Raw genomic sequence first — 12,293 nt, 5'->3', positions numbered from 1 at the left:
AATTTTATCAGAATCTTTTCAGAAAGAACCAAAACCTATTACATTGCTATTGCTCCATGTTGGCATTTCTTAAACAAATAAACTTTCTAAAAAAAATCAGTGACTGTTCTGCTTTGTGTGTTAACTTCACAGCCTCTCTGCTTCAACTTGGCAGTTTATATTTACATTGGTGTGAAAGGAAATGCATTCTAAAGACATTTGAGTCAGCACATACATATATATTTCAGCTTGCTTTTGTTTTGTTTCCTGTCAAGTGTGAGGTTCTCTCTACATCTATCTTTGCAATATTGCATGCCAGAGTATTGTTAATTGTTAATGACGACATTACAGCAACGAGTTGATGATAGCCAAATGGCAGAAAATGTTACGTGTTCTGTGTATTACTGGTGGTTTACTATAAACCTTGGAAAGAGGGTAGATTCTTCTTGTTGCAGTCTATCTGAGCTTCAAATTAGGTAAAAACAAATGTGTTGCCTCTTTTAAAATCAATAAAAAAGAAAAGGAAATTTCTTGTTCTAATTAAGTTGCTGCCAAGGTTTTCTCTTAGCAAGCATGGTTATGTGATAGGTGCAGGTGTCTTCTAATAACTCCCCCCGCACCAGGCTGACCAAAGGCTCATGAGTAGATTTGGTTGGTGGTGTGTATGAGTATGTATATGCTTGTATCTCCTTGTCATATCACGTAATAGTTGTAAATGAGTGTCACTATCATACAAGTAGTTTCATTCATTTCCAGTCTTCTGCAAAGACATGTCTGGCCATGGGAAAACATTACTTTGCTTAGAAGCAGTTGAACATTGGTAATAGGAAGAGTTGTAGAAAGTCTGCTTTAATAAACTCCATCCAACCCATGCAAGCATGAAAAAGTGGACAATAAAATAATGATGATTATCATTCACATAGGAGAGGCAAGCTTTAGTGTAAATGCAAAGTTCCTAACTGGAATTAAAAAAAAAAAACATCATCATAAGAACAAAGAATGACTGGGAAAAAAAAGGAAACCATTATCTGCCTAAAGTAGATAATGGTTTCTTACAAAGATTCCAGAACAGAATAATTAAATTATCAGATAAAGTCATTCATTTCTTTTATTTTTTTCCCCATCTTCATACATCTAAAAAGAGGTAAAATTTATTTAGATTTTAAAAATAAACAAAAGTCATAGAGGAAGAATGGAGCTACAAAAGCTTTAGAACTCTATGATAAAACTATTCTTTGTGTTTATTCAAGTAACAATGGAAAATATAAAAATTAATGCAGGGAGGAGTAACAAATAGATATGAATTAAATATTTTATTTATTTTTGATCAGTAAAGATGACTGATATCATGGAACGTCAGATCTGTGACTGTGATGAGATTGCAAGTTTGCAAAGAAAATGTTGACATCTTGTGAAATTATTTCAGTCAATTTTGTGTAATTGATTCAGTTGCAACATAAGGATCTCAGTTCAAGTCAAGTACTAGACAACTATGAAAGAGCCAGTACTTTACTCTTGCTAGTTTGGTACCAGTTTATTCATCATCATCATCATTGTTTAACGTCCGCTTTCCATGCTGGCATGGGTTGGATGATTTGACTGAGGACTGGTGAACCAGATGGCTGCACCAGGCTCCAATCTTAATCTGGCAGAGTTTCTACAGCTGGATGCCCTTCCTAACGTCAACCACTCCGAGAGTGTAGTGGCTGCTTTTATGTGCCACCGGCACGAGGGCCAGTCAGGTGGTACTGGCAATGTCCACGCTCAAATGGTGTTTTTCACGTGCCACCTGCACAGGAACCAGTCTAGTGGCACTGGCAACAACCTCGCTTAAATGGTTTTTTCACATGCCATCAGCACAAGTGCCAGTAAGGTGACACTGGTAACAATCATGCTCAAATAGTGCTTTTTACGTGCCACCGGCATGGAAGCCAGTCAGCTGCTCTGGAAATGATCACGCTTGGATGGTGCTCTTAGCGCTCCACAAGCATGGATGCCAGTCATCAAATTTGATTTCAATTTCACTTGCCACAACAGGTCTTCACAAGCAGAGTTTAGTGTCCAACAAAGGAAAGGTACGCATAAGTGGGCTGGTTACACCCCTGGCATAGGCCACGCGGTTATGGCCTCATTTGGCTTGCTGGGTCTTCTCAAGCACAGCATATTTCCAAAAGTCTCATCATTTATTACCTGTTTTCCATGCTGGTATGAGTTAGATGGTTTGCCAAGATCTGGCAAGCTCTATTATCAGCTTTGGCATGGTCTCTACAATTGAATGCCCTTTCCTAATGCCAACTACTCTATACAGTATGTACTGGATGCTTTTTTTTATGCCACCAGCACCAGTGAAGTTGCCAAATAAGTTGCAAGACAGAAAAATGTCCCTTCAATTAAAAGGGAATAGATTTAAAAGGATGAGACTTCTTTATGGCAGGTATTGAGAGGCTGTAGTATGATAGTGGGACAAGCACAAGTGTCTTGTTATAAAGGAGATACATAACTATCTCACATTATATTAGGGTGGAAGTAGCTGAGAAGCAGATAAAGATTGCAGTAAATTGTACAAACATGCTCACACCCATCACAGCCACATTTGTGCCCAAGAATTTGAGAAAACTGTGGCAGTAACTTGATTAGAACTATTTCTTTGTTTCTTATTGATTTTTATTAAAAAGATACATTTGTCAGTACCTAATTTGAAGCGTAACTAGACTGCAACAGGTAGAATTTACCATTTTCCCAAAATTTGCAGTAAACCACCTCTAATGCACAAATGGTATTAATCAATGTTTGATATTACACTCTATGTACAGTAAATAGTACAGTTGCTTCACTGGTTTGGGAACAGGGGATGCAAAGGTACCCTCTAAAATTTGAGGGTGGGTAAATAAAAATGTTTTGAACGTCCTCCTGAAAAATTTTGTCACCAAATGAACAAGCATAGAAATATTTTTGGACTGATTTGAAATATTACTGCCACAAAATTTCAGGACTTGCACCTTTAGTAGAAATTATTATTATTATTATCATCTTCATCCTCCATTATTATTATTATTGTCATCATCATCAGTATCCATCATTTTGAATCTGGGTTTTGTCCCCGTTAATGGGGGTGGCCAGATCTACCTCAATGCCATAGCGACCGCCCTCACACCATCTCGCCAGGTTTTGGGCGTCCTCTCGTCTCAAGCCAACCCTCCCAATCTCCTCCTCCATCTGTCCCCTCCACATTTTCCTCAGTCTATCTTGCTTTCGCTATCCATTCATTTCAAACTCTAGCACCCTCCTCAGAACATACTCCTCATCCCTCCTCAACACATGCCCATACCACCTCACTCCATTTGCCCTTGCCAGCCATTCCATCGATTCCTCCAACTCCAGCATCCCCATCAAGTCCTCAGTCCTCCTCTTATCAAACAGCCTCACACCACACATTTCTCTCACCATTGCTCTCTCTCAGTCCTTCTCAAAATTGCCATCTCTCTCTCTCTCTCTCTCTCTCTCTCTCATGTTTTATATTGATATTAAGATTTTTTTTTAAATCAACATTGTATGTAAAAATAATTTTGAACCTGGGTTTGAACCCCTACCAGCAAATTTCAGTGTCCTGCTCAGGTGTTGGTTATAGGTTTTTAACAACGAGACCATCACTGATATACTGCATTTCTTGTAGCAGATGTAAGAAGAATGTTAATGCAGTGAATCTCAAAAAAAATCTTCATTCCTATAGCATCATTTATATAGTTTTCATGCTGGTGTTTCACATCCATTTCCTGTTATGCATCACTGCTCTATGTGTGTGTGTGTGTGTGTGCATTGACAGTGGAAGTTTGTAGAATAAGAGTGAAAGGAAATTCTAATTCTTTGGCATCAAAGATGGCAAAGAAAGGAAATACCAGGCAATATATTAGACTTATGGCAGCATGGAAAAAAATTGTTAAAAATTTGAGGATGAGGATAATGAAGATGATGATGGTGCTGATTTGGATTTCAAATAATTTGAGCTGTTTTCTATTTCTTCTATGCTATCTGTATATCTTCTTTTCTGAATTTGGTAGGTCGCATCCTGGAGAACAGCCCTGCAGAACGATGTAATCGACTGCATGTAGGGGATCGAATACTGGCTGTGAACAACGTTGACATTTCCCACATGCATCATGAAGAAATTGTCAACTTAATAAAAGAATCTGAATATTCTGTCACACTCACTATTGGGTCTCCTCAAGGTAAGTTCTGTTTTTTTTAATTATATCCTTAGAGTAGACATAGACGATGTATTTCACTGTAGTTTAACTTTTAATTAGTTTGTTTGGGAAATTTTAATGATTTTACCTTTTCCCCCTTTTTTTTCTGTGAAAATATTTTGATTCAGACTTTATTCTTCTAAACCATTTCTGACTTTGTTCTTGAAATTGGCTTCTTGTTTGCTGTCTTACCAAATTGCTTTATCAGTTTCACTGATCATTTGTAATCAATTTAGTTTTTGTTGTCTCATTATAATTAGTGCTAAATTTTGTGGTTTCAGCAATTGTTTCTTGTTACTCTTTTTATTGGCTAATGTCTGTAGCATTTAAACCAACCACATTTGAGATATTATTCCTTTCTTTGTTCATTATCAGAACTTTTCTTCATCCATCAATGCAACTCTCCTTTTCATTTCTCCTACATTGCCACGTTTCTCTCTCTCCCCCAATAATGCTTTAAACAATAGCTCACCTTCTCCACCATTGCTTTCTTCCTTGCTTTATAGAATACACAGTTTTAATTATTTGTTGCATTAAGATATTTTCACTTCTATTAGTAAATTTAAAAGAAAATAAAAGGATAGCATTCATCTAAAAATTTCAATGTAAAACTTCTAAGTGATCAATTGCTCCATCTATCTAGTATGATACACCATAGCTGAAAGTATGATACTGTTCTTTTGAAATCTCACACCACATATACACAGAGAAATATATAGAAAAATGTGGTTGTACGTATGTAAAAATAAAGATCATTTCAAATGGTTGTGTTAACTGATGAGACTGAAATTCTTAGATAGCTTTTTGAAAACAAAATACTCAAAGAATTAGTCTTGTCAAGTTGACAAAACCATTTCCTGTAGAAATCATTTTCAAATAAATTTCACAATAAATCTTTTCCATTTTTTCTTATTTATTTTTATGTGAATTGTTTTATTTATTTTTTGTTTTGTTTTAAATCTTGATGTGGTCTTTCTACCATGAGTTCTTATAACCATTGTTATTAGTTTTTTTTTTTCACAACTTGGTTTTTTTGTATTTTTATTAGTTCACTTAGTTCATTCATTATTGATCTACCTACTCTCCACTAACCATAAAACAAACAGGATTTTAAAAGGTGACACTGAAAATAGTATACACCCACAACAACCACAACTACAATATTAACAACAAAAAATATGCAAATTACAGAGAAAAAAACGAACAAAAATGAATGAAAAAAGAAGATGTAGTAATTTGTGTTGCCTAAAATCTTCCTGTTGGAGTAGCTTTTTCCAGTTGCTTGTCCTTATTTTTTTTTCTCTTTTATTATCTTCCCCGGTCTATTTTTCATCAGGCACCAACCCCGTTACTACTGAAGACAGCAAACAAAACACTAATAATGACCAAAAGACTTCAGGTGCTAGCCCTACCCAACAAAACGGAGAAATTCAAACCTCAAAGGGTACACGTTGTTTTTGATTTTTTTCCCAGTTTTTTTTTTATTCCTTTCAAATATAAAGTTCAGAATATTCTTAGGGATCACTAGTTGTCCCTCTAATAATAACAATAATGATAATAACAACAGCATAACTTCTGGCTCTTTGGCTGTCTCCATTAGAATGATGCACAAACTACAAACACACTCTTGCTATATATATATATACATATATATATATATATATATAAATATATATATGTATGTATGTATGTATATATATATATGTATGTATATATAATTCTCTTGTGGCTGAGCTAACGTCATATTGCAAACTAATTTTAAGATGATGGCAATGATGATGATGATGATGTAAAAAACTGACTTTCTTGGCATTAAAACAAAAGACTTTCGTCTTGCATGTGTCTTCTTTGCCAAAATAACTTCTTGCTTCATTGGAATGTTTCAATTTGAACAATATTATTCTGTGTATGCAGACACATGCACTCACACACACACATACTCACACATACACTAACTCACTCACATATGCATACAAACTCTTTCTCAAACTTTCTCTGATACATATGCACAGACACTAACTCACTGACTCTCTCTTTCTTTCACACACACACACATTCTCTCTCTCTCTCTCACACACACACACACACACACAAACACTCCCCTTTACATTCACCCTTACATACTTAATTCTCCCACCCACACATAAGTACACAAAATTCATTTGCTTTCACACCCTCGTTCTTATTCCTTGCACAATCTTTTTCTCATGCTCTCCCCCTCTCATACTTCCTCCCTCCCTCCCTCACTCATTTTCATATGCACACACATTTGTGTTTACACACACACTCACACACACACTAGTTCAATGTGAAATAAATTGTCTATTTAAAGTATTTTATTCAGTTGCCTAGATGAGGGAAATTGGAAACTTCCTTCCATCATTACTCTTGATGAGCATTGATGGAGGAAGAATCAGTTTTTAATAAATATACTCCACTGTATGAATTGAGTACTTCTTCTTCTATTTGTAAATTTAAATAAGGGCATGGTTGTGATGTTAAAATCTTCAATTCACAACCATGTTGTTTCAAGTTTGGTCCTACAATGTGGCACCAAGGGCAAGTGTCTTGAGTGAATTTGGTGGAGGAAACTGAAAGAAACCCAGCATATGTGTCTTTGACATTTGCTGTACACTCTTCTCTCTTTTCTTATGGGCGGGTCCATGCATTGTAACAGTGCATTGCTACATCCATCATTTATTGGTGATTCCCTACAACTCCCCTTCAGGGTTGGCGAAAGCGATGTGGTGGACAATGAAAAACCCAACCTAGGCCCCCATATCTACGGTGTTCGCCGCTGGAATAGGGAGTGGTTGGAGATCATGCGGTCGTTAGCCTCAAATTGCCAGGTCTGGTCAGCGTTTGTGAGAGACGCAGCATTGAGGATGAATGAAACCAGTTCAACCCACCCTGGGTGAATCCTGTCTCAAGATCAAGAAGATTCCCTACAACTCATGGCAGATGACACCTTTCCACCACTCAGGTGACAACCCACCAACCCATGGGTCTGTTTAGGTAGTCATTACTGGTGAGGGTTTTACAAGGCTGGAGTACAAATCCTACCTCAACCTCTTTAAGTTACCTTTTATGACATGTAGAGAAAGGGGTCTATTCTTTGACATGCCAGCCCCCATACGGCACACTTATTCTAAACAAAGTTACCATTCATACAAAAATCATTATTTGCCTGCAATCTTCTTTGATATCATATCTGGCAGTTGAGCTATTCATGTTTGAAGATCTATGAAGTATATTGCCTTGCTAGAAAATGGATGAGAGTTGGCCACAAGAAGAGCATCAGGCAATAGAAAAACCTGCCTCAACAAGTTTGGCCTGTCCCATACAGACATGAGAAAGTGAACATTAAAATAATGATAATAGTACACACACACTTTTTTTCCTTATTATGTATGATAGCAAAATATGATTGGTGTCTGAGAAGGTGCCACTCCATGAGTAAATTTATACAGATATTGTATAAATTATCACATGTAGTCATTTATGAGTAATGATGTTCAAAGTTGAATGGTACAGAAACTATTGTAACCAATATTAAACTTATGCTATATTGATATATTCACCTTCTTCCTTCTCTTACACACACACACACAGAGGAGCTCTGTGATGTAGCTTTCAGCTTCAGCTGAGAACAGTGTCATATATGTATATAGCTGTGTGGTGAAGAAGCTTGCTTCACAACCACATGGTTCTGGGTTCAATCCCACTGTGTGACACTGTGGGCAAGTGTCTTCTACTATAGGCTCAGGTTGACCAAAGCCTTCTGAGTGGATTTGGTCGACAAAAACTGAAAGAAGGCCATTGTGTGTGTGTGTGTGCGTTTGTCTTTGTGTCTGTGTTTGTCCCCACCCACTTCACCATTTGAGAATCGGTGTTAGTTTGTTTACATCCTCATAACTTAGTGGTTCAGCAACAGACACCGATAGAAGTATCAGGCTTTAAAAAAAAACAAAGAAAAATTTTCATGGCAGTGCCCCAGCATGGGCTAATGGCTGAAACAACTAAAAGATAAAAATATATACACACACACATACATATATATATATATATATATATATATATATATATATATATATATATGTATATATATAATATATATAATGCGCATATACATACACGCACTCACATGCATGCATGTCAAAGTACTCGTTACTAACTTTTACATTGCTAAACTAATTAAAACTACAGGAATGTCATTTTTCAGAACATTTCATATTTGACTCTGAAGAAAACATATCTGTTATATGGTTTGGATATTCTAGTGTTATAAAACACAAGTGATAAATTTAAACCATGATTCTCTGCTATTTATGAGTAGAATCGTGAAAATTCCTTTTAGCATGTATTTTGATATTTCGCTAACAACTCATTTTTCACATATGAGATGTTTGTTCATTTGCTATGGAATCTTGGCTTCTCTTTTGTGATTATTGTTGTTTTGTTCTTGTTTTTTTTTTGTTTTATTTTTGTAGCTTACTATTCCATTAGCATATTTTGTTTGTTTTGACATATTTCCTATGATATCACTGAAAAGTTGGTAAAATTTAAAAGTCCTTTAGTCAGCAGTTTCCTTAAATCATTTCTTTTTATAACCTTACTGTCCATTAATCTGTCACATTTATATGGAAAATTAATGAGAGAAATATACTATATACTAGCATATATAGATATATTGTATACTAAGCTTGTATAGATATAGGGCATATTGCTATATATATATAGATATATATATATATAGCAAATGGAAGACAGAAGTTGGAATATACAAGAATTCATTGTTAATCATGACAATTCTTTTGAAACATCTAGCATCAATTCCTCTTGGGTGGGACACTCAACAACTGGTTCAGGAGCATCCGGTGGTGCAGATGTATCTCGTCGGGTGATAAATAAATACGACTCGTTAAAATGACTGTTCTGCAATGTAACTTTGCATTTTGTAGAAAGAAAAACAGCCAGATGGAGGGAATATCTTCATTTATATCAAAGATCAAAAATAAAATCACAGATGACAAAAGGAGAAATGAACACGCAATCCAGTGAGAAAAGTATTAAAAATAACTGTTAACAGATATGGAATATATAAACACCCTCAAGCAAACTGCATGGTGCAAATACACTTGCTCATACAAGCATCCGCAAAAATGTGAGCATACGCACACATGAGGTTGGGTGCACTCATAATCACAAAGTGTGTGTGTGTGTGTATATATATATATATATATATATACACACACACACATATCATAGTTTCATGTTTAGTCCTACCATACGGCACTTTTGGCAACTGTTTCTTATTATATAGCTCTGAGTCAACCAAAGCCTTGAGTGAATTTGGTCGATGGAAACTGCTAGGAAGCTTTCCATGTGTGTGTGTATGCAGGTACGTTTTGGTTTGCTTACATTGTTGTGACCTAGTGGCTCATCAAAAAGAGAATGATGGAATGAGTACCAAACTTCAAATATGTATAAGGGTTGACTTAATCAACTAAACCTTTCAAATATATATATTCTTTTAGTCTATTCTTTTTCTTGTTTCAAGTCATTGGATTGTGGCCATGCTGGAGCACTGCATTGGAAGGGTTTGATTGATCAAACCAACTCCGGTACTTATTTTAAATTTGCCATTTACTCCATCAGTCGTTTTGACAGGTTGCTAAGTTACAGCAACTTAAACAAACCAAGACAAACACAAGCCTACACACACACACACACCTGGCAAGCTTCCGCACAGTTTCCATCTACCAAATTCCCTCACAAGCCATTGGTCAACCCAGAGCTATAATAGAAGACACTTGCCCAAAGTGCCACATGATGGAACTGAACCTGAAACCACAAGTTCTAAAGAAAACTTCTATTATTTGTTTGTTCCCATCTGTTTAATTTTCCAGCAAAGATCAATTATTGTATGTCTATATTCTGACATGAGTTATTACTGCAGTAATAGGATTTCACCAAACCACTAACAAGTCCAATGGCGGATGAAATGTTATATATGATTTATCTATCAGCTTCATCTTTCTTGCTTTTATCTAAACTACATTGTAATTGATACAGTTTCTTCATTTCTACACACACACACATACATACACTTATATATGCTCAGTGGTTAGAGCGTTGAGCTTACGATCGTGAGGTTGTGAGTTCGAATCCAGGACTGGGCTGCATGTTGTGTTCTTGAGCAAGCCACTTTATTTCACATTGCTCTAGTTCACTCAGACGTAGAAATGAGTTGCAATGTCACTGGCACCAAGCTGTATCAGCTCCTTTACCATTCCCTTAGATAAAACTGCTGGCATGGAGAGGGGAGGCCGGTATGCATGGGCAACTGCTGGTCTTCCATAAACAAACAACCTTGCCTGGACTTGTGTCTGGGAGGGTAACTTTCTCGGTACAATTCCATGGTCATTTATGACCAAACGGAGTCTCAGCATATACACTCATATTTCTAGGCTGTTATTAACCTTGCTGACCTATGTTTTCACTCCTATCACAAGGTGTGTATGTGAGAGGAGTATAAGCATACAGGCACAGTATTTTGGCAGTGAACAGATCGCAGTTTTCAGCAATGAAAATTTTTAGACTATTTCACAAATAAATGTTTAGTGAAGTTAATGGACTTTATGTGTTTCTGACTGGCTAACTTGTGTTTTCCACACAGCAATCACTTTAATTTCAGCACACAATCTCAGATCAGAACACTTGCTATGCAAGTATATATCTGTAAATATATATATATATATATATATATATATTCAGGGTGCGATGGGTAAATTGTCGCCATTTTATATTCTTAATTTCATGCATGCATGCATGATGTTTGTTTTTGATTTTGTCACTACACAGTATAGTAGGGTCAGTTGGGCACTGTCTGTGAGAAAAACAACACCATGACACAATTCACTCTGTCAGAAATTTGGAAACAACATACTGTACAAGACAGATGAAGTCAGTAATCCTATAATTTCCAGTAAGGTTAATTGGTGATCTCATGTGATCACTCGCCTGGTGATCCCTCACCAGGCAGAAGATTTGATCTGAGATTGTGCTGAAACTAAAATAATCACAGCATAAAAAAAACACATTAGCCATTTAAAAACACATCATAGCTGTTAACTTCACTTCAACATTTATTATTTGGTGTTATTGCATAAGTCTTTCATATATAGATGAAAAACATTTCTAACTCTGAAACTTATATATGCTGACCAACAACCTTGCCACAAACCAGATTCTACAGGACCACTTCAGTGACCAGGTTACAGTTGGTGTGAGGAAAATTTTGACATCAAATAAATGTTTAAGTGAAGTTAACAGCTTTATGTGTTTTGGGAGACTAAAATGTGTATTTCACGTCATAATTGTTTTAGTTAATAATCTTTCATCTACAATTTTATTGTCCATCTTAAAATCCCCTTCAGCTGTGTCTTAACTTTAGTGAGTCAAGGTTTGTTTTCTTCTTGGAAAATTCTTCATTTTCTTTTCAATTTCTAATACGATATTCTCTTTTAGACTTGTTTAAACTTCTAACAATTTGATTCTTTTGTGTGCAACCATCTCAACAATCAATGAACCAAGGAACCTTCTATTATCATTCTTCTGTAAATCTCTCATCACCCTCACCTCTCCATTTCCAAAGAATTGGTGTTCTTTTAATGTTTGTCATTAGTAGTACTAAATGATTTTCATTAATAACCTCTTGCCTTTCATCATTTCTTAACATTGGAAATATGGTTAATTCTCAAATTATATATCAAATATTTTCTACCATTTCCAGAAAAGTGATATGTCTAATAAACCAGTTTGTTTTATTTTATGTAAGAAAACTTGATACGTTATTAGCCTCATGGCTTCTCTGCCTTGCAGGTTGCTTCTCAAAGACTTACTTACGCTGAAATTATAAACTAGTCTACTGCATGTTTCTTTAAACTCGTTTGCATGCTTGAACAAGATTTGATTTTAGTTACAAGATTGTTTACAGGATCTTCATCTATGATGTCTCATGGGATTCCCCGTACCATTCAACACTGCATATTGGTTTACATGTATTAT

The 12,293-nt window shown here is 35.8% G+C and overlaps 1 protein-coding gene across 10 annotated transcripts in view; it reads left to right on the top strand.

Moving 5' to 3' along the window:
- Positions 1-12,293, top strand: part of LOC115211129 (membrane-associated guanylate kinase, WW and PDZ domain-containing protein 1) — a 777,470-nt gene that overhangs the window by 738,979 nt on the left and 26,198 nt on the right. For 9 of the 10 annotated variants that reach the window (XM_036501925.1, XM_036501922.1, XM_036501921.1 and 6 more), the window contains 2 exons: positions 4,038-4,205; positions 5,560-5,667. In XM_036501925.1, the coding sequence (XP_036357818.1) occupies positions 4,038-4,205; positions 5,560-5,667 (276 nt within the window). The remainder of the gene's footprint in view (positions 1-4,037; positions 4,206-5,559; positions 5,668-12,293) is intronic. The other variant, XM_036501923.1, reaches the window with a different exon arrangement.

Source organism: Octopus sinensis, linkage group LG4 (genome assembly GCF_006345805.1).
Source record: "Octopus sinensis linkage group LG4, ASM634580v1, whole genome shotgun sequence".
Taxonomy (NCBI): Eukaryota; Metazoa; Mollusca; class Cephalopoda; order Octopoda; family Octopodidae; genus Octopus; species Octopus sinensis.
Note: the sequence above shows the minus strand (reverse complement) of the source record. Positions and strands in the feature narration are given on the sequence as shown.